This window comes from Alligator sinensis, unplaced genomic scaffold, assembly GCF_000455745.1.
Source record: "Alligator sinensis unplaced genomic scaffold, ASM45574v1 scaffold1267_1, whole genome shotgun sequence".
In the NCBI taxonomy this organism is placed as follows: Eukaryota; Metazoa; Chordata; order Crocodylia; family Alligatoridae; genus Alligator; species Alligator sinensis.
In genome coordinates, this window is record NW_005842446.1 from 1 (window position 1) to 10506 (window position 10506).

The 10506-nt window shown below is 42.8% G+C and overlaps 1 protein-coding gene across 1 annotated transcript in view; it reads right to left on the minus strand.

Annotated features, from left to right (window-relative positions):
- Positions 1–5201: 5201 nt before the first annotated feature.
- PRL (prolactin) overlaps positions 5202–10506 on the minus strand; it is an 8367-nt gene continuing 3062 nt past the window's right edge. The window contains exons 4-5 of the mRNA XM_006030457.1: positions 8124–8303; positions 5202–5393 (exon numbers count right to left, since the gene is read on the minus strand). Of these exons, the coding sequence (XP_006030519.1) occupies positions 5202–5393; positions 8124–8303 (372 nt within the window). The remainder of the gene's footprint in view (positions 5394–8123; positions 8304–10506) is intronic.

A 10506-nucleotide genomic window follows, 5' to 3' on the forward strand; every position in this document is an offset into this window, starting at 1 on the left:
GCAAAGGCACTCATCAGGCACCATTACTCATTTTTTTTTCATTTCCTCTTCCCAGTTGAATAAATGAAAGGAAATGAAAAATCTGCTACCATGAAAATGTACATTCTTGGTATGTTCAATTATGAAGGCTGGCTGTAAAAACAGGCCACAGCCCCAAAGAAGGAAGATATTACTGAAATGTTGTTTGATACCTATTTAACTACTAGTTCAGAATTGCTTAAAAATATACATAAAAATACATGTGGGTCCACTGGTTTTATCTAGTATTTACTAGTGACTATATTTAGCTAGTTTCTTTATATTGTTTTAAATAAATACATGTATGAAAGTGCTATCTGTGGATACAGTTCTCATTAGGTTCACAATCTGAGATCTATTTGAAATATATTCATATCTGAATGCGGATTTGCAGAATGCCAGATCACGAAACTTAAGAAATTCTAAGCGCTTTAATTCTAGGTACTTTAGTATTTCAATAAAAAATCATTTGTGGATATTTAGTCTCAGGTTTCATTGAATCTCAAATGCCAACTGCAGTCATTTAAGATGCACCCACAAAAATATGCAAGCACAGTCTTTGATCTTTAAAACATTTCTGCATGTGAGCAATTTAACAGACATGAGCTATCCCATTGAGTGCAGTGCCACTATGCATTTCCATAAAGCTATTCACATGCAGAGGTGTTTGAAGTCTGGGGCCTAATTATGTGCAAATGTACAGATGAGCATGAAATAGCCCCGTTTACATCTGGGAATTACTCCTTTTATTTGTCCTATGCCCTTTTTTCTTCTGTAGGAACTCATGTTTGAAAATATAACTCTAAATTATTGGAGAAAATGACATGTTTTTTAAAAGTGAACCTAGAATTTCAGAAAGTTGTGCTTGCCTCCAGCCTCAGTTTTTGTTACTAAAACTTGTGTGTCACATTTGGAACAATTTTTGAAAAGCTATTGTTACTATACTGAAGACTGGAATACAACTGGTTAAAGTCTCTCTCTCTCTTTCTAGGTGTAATTGAGAGCATCCAACAGTTGTTGGGAGCTTAATGTAAGAACTCAGAGAAAAGAAAGTGGAGGATGGCAGAGAGGTTACCACATCAGTAGCTAACAGTTGATTGTACTTGGCATTCACTGTCTGTAATAGCTTTTCCTTTCCATTGTTAAAGCTGGGCCTGGTGAGTAATGTTACATTAAATGCAAATCAAAATAGGCGGGTTAAATTTTTTCTCTTTTTACACATGCCACTGTGTTGCTCTCCACAGTGGAATGAACCAAGGATGAATCAGTGTTACTTCACTCTGTCTTATCCTAAAGTCGTGGCAATCTATAGGAGCTTTGTCACTGACTGGAAGGAAAACAGAATTGGGTCCATGTTGCTGGAAGCAGGCTCTTCATCTCTGTCGCTACTGTTACTGGATTCTGAGCCAGCTAAAACAAACGCAAAATGTAAATCAGCACAGATTAAAATGTATCCATGTTTAATACAAAGTCTCTGAACAAAGCCAGAAAAATAGCCATTTCAAGAGCTGCAAATCAGGGGTAGCCGAAAGTTAAGAACAGGAAATAAAATTCTCATTAACTGATTTGTCATCTTTCTTTATAAAAGAAAGTGCATGGTATGCCATAACAGCCCCCTGTCAATACTATCTAATATCTAAACTCAGTGTAGTAAAACTAATATTTTTGCACTTGTGTATACTGATAGTACTTTTCACCCAAAGTTTGCAGAACACTTCAGACAGGGGGGATAAGCAACATTGACTCTGTCTTTCATATTGGGAGCCAACAGTATGTACTGCTCAGGAGACTTGCCCAAAGACAGACCCTGATGAGTCAGTGGAAGAGATGGAAGCAGAGCATGAAAGTTCCTAATTCCACTGCTGTGCTCTGCTCGATCTATTATATAGATACTTATAAAATTAGGTAAAACTAGGAAGGGTTTATGCATTCGTTTTATACCAAGTTATATTGTACTTGCTGCAAGTTTTACAAACCCTTTCACAATACTGTTATAAGATAGTATTGTCCTCGCTGTATAGATAGGGAAAATGGGCCAAGATCCAGAACACCTCTCGTGAGCAGCACTTGAAGACCTTGATTCATCTTAATAGGATTTAAAGATGCTCAGACTTTTTTTTTTGAAAAGTGGGCGGAAGGGGGGAGGGGAGGTGCATTGTAACCAGATCTGGTTGACATACTGAGTCATCACAATTGTCATAGAGAGAGAAACCCAGAATCTGATAAACCAGAGAAATTTCCAGTTGATAAAATCCCTTTTTTGTGGTTTGTTCTTGAGCTTCTCTTTAAAATAAAAACAAACTAACAAAAAATTACCCTTCCTTCCAAAACTTCAGACCCATACTAAACTAAGTTACAATAAAGCAGACACATACATTTTTAAAACTATTGTTTTTGGGAAGTTTAAAGACTGCACTTCTAAAGCTATTAGCTTGTTCTATATATGGATTAATCACATCTATCTGAGTATTTAGTAGAGTGAGGAAGCTCATTATTGTAGATCTATTCATATAACAGTCTAGAATTATAACTGTTCATTCTTTGTAGCCTAATTTTTATTGAATTCTAACACCATGTGAGCCATTGTCTATACTAGTTTGGGTTTGGGTTTTAAGATAAAAGACAAGTTAATTATTGTGAGGGTTGATCAGTACATGGATGGGAGATATTGAGGTGGTATTTTTGCAGACAGCTATATTCTTTACCCCTGAGCCAGTAATGCTTTCTTTCAGAGGAAATTTCAAGCTAATGCTAAGAATTCCTGATAATTTATTTTTAATTCTTTGGGCACTTTTAACAAGAGAAGAAGTTTTAGTTCTAGTAACTAAATGAAATTCTTGTTTGGGCGTGTACATTCTACCTACTCAATGTTACCTACTGTATTTGCTTCTGGTCTTTATGTACTGTGGTATATAACTGTGGGCTGTTAAAAGGCTGTTGCATCCACTCTTGATTTTCTATAAGTCCGGGTGCTTTTTATGGCAGCTGTAAACAGTGATTGCTTTAGAAGGAATTATGTTGCTCTACACTTCATTTGATCTATAGTGTGGGGTTAATTCATACCTTCTACGAGAGAAGATTTAAAAATGATCAGAGCACATGAAGTTTAGGTAGGCAAGTATTGTTATACCCTTTTAATACAAACTATTAAAATGAAATATGGAGGGATGGAGTGGCTTCTCTGGCAGACACTATAGTCTAATTCAGTGGTGCTGAACTTTTTTGGCCAGGAGGCCATATGGGAAGTTCTTCCACAGGTTGGATCCAGCTGGTGGACTCAAACTGGTGTCCAAGGTTAGGTGCGGTGCGGCCCCATCTAGCCACACTGAGTGGGGAGTGGGGCAGCCCAGCCCCATTCCACCTGTGCAGGGAAAGGGGACTTGGCCCAGTTCCAATCCAGCCATGTGGAGGAAGGGGTATGTCCTGGGTCCAACCTTGCTGGGCAGAGGGAAGGGGACAGGACCCAGCCCTGTGGGGCGTTGGGGGAGAAGTGGGTGTGAGTTGGCCCTGAATCAGATGGCCAGGAGGAGAGTGTATTATCTGGCTCTGCAGTGAAAAGGGTGTGCAGCCTTTGGAAGGAAGGGGCCATGGCCTGGCCTTGATCTGGCTGTGGGGTAGGAGGGTTGTGGTCCAGCACTGATCTGCTCCATAGAACTTGGGATTTTGGCAGTGGGGAGTGGTGGCAGTACTGCCACTGCTCCCCTGCCACCAGGTTTCCTGAACAGAGGGGAGCCCTGTGGGCTGGATTTCAGGACTCCATGGGCTGCATTTGTCCCATGGGTTGGAGGTTGAACACCCTTGGTTTAATCAAATAACTATGTTCCTAGTAGCGAGGAGAGTAAATTTTAATCCTGTTACCTCAGATGTTTTGCTGTGTGGCCTGAAGACCAGATTTTCAAAAGTGCCTAATACTTTTGGATGATGCTTCAGTTACTGGGTTTTCAACGTAAGTGTCTCAAGCTGTGTGCCCAAAAATAGTAAGGCTCCCCAAATTAGCAAAGATAATGTGTCCCTTGTACTTCTTTCAGATTTTGTTCGCCTATTTATAAAATGCATTCTTGGATAGACTGGAGAAATGGTCCACAATCAATCAGAAAAGATTCAGCATAGACAAACTTAAGTCCTGTACTGGGGATGGAATAACCTCATGCTCAAATACAGATGGGGAATGATTGGGTAGGCCTGAAGGCCAGAGAAGGATCTGGGTGGGATGGTTTAATCAGGAATGATCCAGCCTTAAGCAGGGTGGCTGGACTAGATGCAGTCTCTTTCATCCCTACTTTTTTATGATTCACATGATTCCTATTTTAGAAAGGTTGTAACTGTTGAGAGAGTAATGTTTGTGAAATAGGAGAAACAGAAGCAGTAGAATATTATTGCTCCTGATAGTGGCCCTCTGTAATTTATTTTTAGGAATGGGGGGTAGGAAACATGGGGAGGGAGGGGAGAGGGAGCTCGAAGGCCCATATTGTACATCAGCAACTGGAGACAGAGACAAGAAGGAAAAATTCCTGTGGCTGCCATTGCAGAAGAGGTAAGGAAAACCTGTCCAACTTCTGAGAGGTTGGGAGCTGCATGCTGTGTGGGACTTCTGAACTCCCCAGACCCATAGACCATGGTATCCCTGGGCCTGTGGGCTGTGTTGCCCCCTCCTACCCCCTCTCCCCCTGGGGTGCTGAAGCTGGAGCAGGGAGCAAAACCAGAGATCCTGGTTGCAACAGCAGCAGGAGCAAGTACTGCTTAGGCCAGGACCTTTGGGCTACAAGTTAACTGTTTGCAGGCCACACACAGCCCACAGACTGCCAGTTGTACAGTCCTGATGTAAGACAGAGCAGCCATTTGTCTGCACTGATACAACGCACATATTTATGCTCATTGGTTTTAATAATAATTTTATTTGTATTTGCATTATTTGGTTACCACTGAGATGCCGGTAGCTGAGATAGCTCAAATGTTTTCTTCCAGCACAGATAATTTGTTACAAGCTTTTAAACATGGAGATAAACAACATCTTTGGTTTTGGCCAGAAACTACATAAGCACAAACAAGAATTATGGATGTTCTTGATACAGTGAGATGCATTTTTCTATAAAGTTTGCAATGGAAAGTAGAAAAGCAACAAGAAGACCCCTCTGAATGACTTGGGGCCATTATTCCTGTGATGGATGGGCCCAGACAAATACTTAGCAGTTACTGTCATGGATAAGGCGACACTTCAGGAGCTTCAGGTAGTTGTCAATTTTATGGGAATCTCTTCGGAGGCAGTGCAGCAGGTTGTAAAAGGCAAAGAGGCGGGAGTCTTCATCAGCCAGTTGCAGGGATGGTAGCCCTGACCACCTTGAGTAGACTTCATTTCCTGTGTCACCAGGTTGAACCTAACCAAAAGGAAACAAAGTTATTATTCCATTGACAGCTCTATTAGATGTAAGCAGCAAAAATTAGCAAATCTGACTAAAATAGGACAGCACACTAAGAAACAAGAAATAGTGTTGTTGGCCGTGCTTTCTGATTATCTTACCATGGGCACCGTGGGCACTTACAGACTTGCAGGGAGGCTGCTCCAGTGTGCTGTAAATCCAGTGGGTTGGAGCATAAATTTCCATGCTCCAGCAGCCTCCAGCATCGTGTATCAGCATTGCTGCACTGAAAAATGACGGCAGAGCATTTTGAACTAAAGCTTTAGTTCAAAACATGCTGCCATTTTTTCAGTGCAGGGATGCTGATACATGTGACAATTGTTCTGTTTTTAATTAGCATGGCTCACTAATAAAAGAGCCCCTGCCTCCTGGAGGTTGTCTATAAATGCCCCATGCTTGGTTTCTGTTATGGCTCCAAGAAACACCCTGGTAATGCTATGGACCTTTAAGATGATTCTGAGAGAATAATCTCTTTTCACTAGAGTATATAAGGAGCTTACCTGTTCTAATAAATACATTTTTTAGGCTCATAGAATCTGGCTTTGTGGAGAAGTCACTCTTTTCCATCATGTGCACACTCACCAGTGGGAGTTTTTCATGTATTTCTAAATCATGGCTGGATAGAACACCTGATCTTAGGATTTCTTGAGTGTGTCCTCCCATGTTGTCTCAACCCACCTCTCTGATAACATCTCTAATAGGAATAACCTTAGGAACACATTAGAGACAGATGTCAAGTGCACATCTAGATACAAGGGACCACTTCAACAAAGGGTTTCAATATGACATGAGGGGGAAAGTGTAAGTGATTCAGTGCAATCAGAGGTTAGAAACTCATGAATAAAAACTCATGCAGTTAGTGAGTGTCTAAAATAAAGATTGACTTGACTCACTGCATTTGGATGAGACCTTCTTCCATTTTCTCATGTCAAGAAAAAGTACCCCTAGTAGGAAGAAGATAGTCTGCTCTTATCAGCATTTCTGAAGCTGATGTATCCCCCTCATGGTGTGCAAAAGCCAGTTGGGGAACTTCAAGCAACCAAGAAAGTCAACGTTCATCTTGATCAGGTCAAGCTATTGGTTAAACTGCAGTAGTTATGCTACACTCAAAAACTATGGCTTGACTTTCATCATCTTGCCAATCCTGTTTTCAGTCTCCTTTCCTAAATAATGCAGGTGAGAAGATAACTTCAGCAGCAATTTGACTTCTACTGGTATCTTGGATTCCTTTCTGCTAGACTTTTCACCTGCATATGGGATGGAAATCTCTCTGATTACACTGACAGATGCTGTTGGGAGACAGAGCATGGACAGAGTAAATAGATTCTAAAACTATGTTTGTGTGTGATTCATTGGAAAGTGGTGGAGACAGTCGTGTCACTCTTGAGGCTGTTCAACCATTCAGAGCTTAAGCAAAAGCCAGTCAAGTCGGAAACTCTTTCTAATGTCCAGATCAGTGACAGAATGATTTATAGGACCTGTCAGAGGCTCCATTAAACATAAACAAGCTAGAACTGCTTTTACTCAGGAAAACTTTCAATCAGTTACTGATAACAAGGGGTGTTCTTATACAGACCCTGTCAGACTACAGCATTGTTGGCTAACTTTCCCAAACTAGGGGTAACTGGGCTTGATAGACATCCCAACAGTTCTAGGGAACCAGAGGCAGGAAGGGGAAAGGGTCAACTCTGCTATGAAAGAGTCCATGATTATTATCGAAGAATCGGTGACTTCAGAGCAGCCTAGTGTTCAGAATAGAATCTGGCTTGGAAATCTATAAGGGCATAGGCCAATGTCCTTGGAACTGGTTCAAGATGGGTCTGGAGCAACTGCTGGAAGTGCACAGCTGCTGTTACATTCTAACAATGACATGTGTGTAAACTGGGAGCGATGCAGATGTGGCAAAACTGCTCCAACTTTAATCCCATACGAAGCAGTGTTATGGTTGGAGCAGTTCTGTTTCACTCCCAGTTTATGCACAGGTCGCTGTTTGAATGTAACAATTTATGTGCTGTCAGGAGGAACAGTCCATCCCTTCCCCTTTTGAAACTACTCCAATGTATGTTTGTCCATACCTTAAGAAATGCTATACAGGCTACACACATACATACACGTGCATGCACACATGCACACACATAGAGACACACAGAGGCTAGGGACAAGCATTCAGTTCCAGCACTGCAAATTTCCCCACAATCTGCAGAGCTGGATTATGTGGTGAGAGGGGGAGTATATAAGCATTCCAGTCCTCTTTCTGGAGACAAACAAATTTGCCTCCAAGATGTGAACCCTCTAGTCATGGGGTGATAGGAAGATTCTCCTTTGCTTCCCTCCATCCCGGTGGCTGTCTCTAGCCGTCTCCATCTGGTACCATGTGGGCATGAGCTGGAGGTAGCTAGGCTGCCTCTGCCTCGTGCCCCACACACAGCTCTTGGCCCATGAGACAGCACAGCAGGACCTATTCAAGTTCTGGATGAGTGCAGCAGTGGAAGAATGCAGCAGAGTTCTCGCAGGGCTCTCTCCCAGCTCACTGCTGGGTAGGCTGTCAGGGAGTTATTATTCTCCTCCCCTCCCCTTTGTGGGGACAGAGGGAGAATGGAGCACTGGGATACTGGGGTTCTTCAGGAGTGTACAGCTAGTCAAACTTTCCTGAGAGAAGATGGATCTTCCTCAAGTCCTAATACTCACCCGTCCAACTATTTTTTCCATTCCTTCCAGAAGACGCTTGTTTTGCTCCTCAATCTCTGCTGCTTTCCAGAGGATGGTGTTTGGAGCTTCTTTGATTCTTTGCACTTCAGTTACCAGGTGGAGCAGAGGGTCATTCCAGGAGCGCAGTACTCCCAGCACTAAATTCAGTAGATCTTCATGCTACAGAGTAATATTAACAAGATTCCATTAAAGCAGGAAGGCTTACCTGCTGGCTATCTGAGAAGGCAGTGTTGTATACCAAGCTAGAGCAATAATTTGAAAGTTGGGGAACATGGATTTTGTTCTTGGTTCTTTCACTGATTTGTTGGCAGTTTGGCAAATCACTTATCTTCTCCCAGATAGCTCAGTGGCAGTCTCTTGCCACTGTTGGTTACTATTAGCAGCATATGTCAAGATAATTGGATGAATGGTGATAGAATATTATATGTGCAAAATACCACCCAAGTCTTCTCCACATTATAGGGCAGTGGGAGTGACTTTGTTTAGCTTCTCTAAATGGAAGTGCATTTAACTTGATGATTACCTAAGCGTAAGTGAGATGGTTTTAGAAGACTCCTGGGATTTGGGAAAAAAAAATCAGCCCTAATGGAAGGTTTACTTTGTGGGAGGCCACTTAATACCTTTTATTAAGGGTTTACACACTCTACAAAACACATTAAACATGCCCTATCCTCTTCCTGATCCCTTTTGAATGGTTTTGCTTCCACAGAGAGTTCTATTTTGAAACTTTCACTGAATGTGGTCAAGTGAATGCTCAAAAAGTTTGGTTCTCTTAGGGACATCCCAAATATTTTACCTAGCAGGACAACCACTAAAGCTGACATGGTGCAATTCATGTTATGTTCTGCAGCTGTTTTTGTGCCAAATTAAAAATATCCTCCGCCACATCTGTAAGCAGAAAGACTACACAGTGGCCATGTCTATGTGAGTTTGTTACTCATTAGTACTGTGCAGTAACATCACAGGGCACAAACCGTGACATGACACAACTGCACAATAGTAAGGAGCAACTGTGCAGTCAGTGTCACCAGGAAGCTGTGCGAGGATGCTACTGTGCAGTAACACTAGTTACTGCGTAGTCATTTAATACTTAGGTATGCAAGTACTAAATGACTGCACATTAACAACTGTGCAGTTAGCATCTTGTGTAGACATGGCCAGTATGTCAGAAGGCTTATTGGGTCACTAAACTGAGATTATAACGCAATTGGTTAAATGTTGATCTGTGGTGTGATCACTTTGGTGGCTAACCTTGCATGTTTATCCTTTTGGAAAACCCTTTCCCAAGGATAAGAAAAATATTTGTGGATGTTTATATCCTGCACCAAGTCTATATCAATCCAAGTTTAAGGCTGCCATTATTAAATCAAAAAAACCTAAGTATAGCTGAAACTGTAGTTAATGTGGTAGTACCCAGCTTATTTCTCTTTATAAGCAGTATGCTTATTTCAGTATCTTGTGTTTATAGTCTATATCTGACTGATGATACAACCATGTCTAGGGGCTATTACATGGGTATCTATTTAGTACCTGTCAACAATTGCAGTAACTGCAGATCCATGTCTACCTATATAGTGCCTGCTGTGTAATCAGTGCATTTCTGTCACTACTATTAATTATTGCTGTATTTACTCAATTAGAAGATGAGGTCCCCCCATTTAACATGGGGGAGAGCCCTTTGTCATGTAGTTGAGTATGAGGCAGCAGGTGTGGTAGGTGGGGGGCAGGCGGCTGCTGTAGCTATGGCCCTGAATTTGGTTCTGGCTCCAGCCCCAACCCAAGCCAGAGCCACAGCTTCTGCTCCCCCTCCCCGCCCCCAACGGCCTCTGCATGCTCTGCCACTCCTTCCCTGCAGTCCCCAGTGTATAGACCCCCCACACCACTTCTCCCTCTCTCTCCCCCTCTGCAGCACTCCTCCTTACCTTGCTTTGCCCTGGAAGGCTCTGACCCTGCTGTAGCTGGGGGCACAGAGCATGGCTCCAGCCAGGCCCTCTAGGTACTGCACAGAGCTGGCATTGCGGTTCCATCCTGGCCCTGTAGCAGCAGTGTTGGCTTCTGCCACTGCTACAGGGCCAGGCTGGAACAGCAGTGCTGGCTCCATGCTGCAGCTATGGGGCTAGGCTGGAGCCATGCTCCGTATCCTGGGCTGCAGCAGAGATGGAGCCTGCTGGTGTTGAGCAAAGGTAGGATTGGGGGGCTGGGGGAAAGGCAGAGGGGGAGAGACTATTGGGGGTGAGGGGAGATGGGAAGAAGGGTGGTGGGCACCTGAGATTGTGGGTGGCAGAAGTGGCATGGAGAGGAGAGAAGGGAATTGGGGCCAGCTGAGGCTGTGGGGTGGGGGGGAGGGAAGCTCCACACTGCC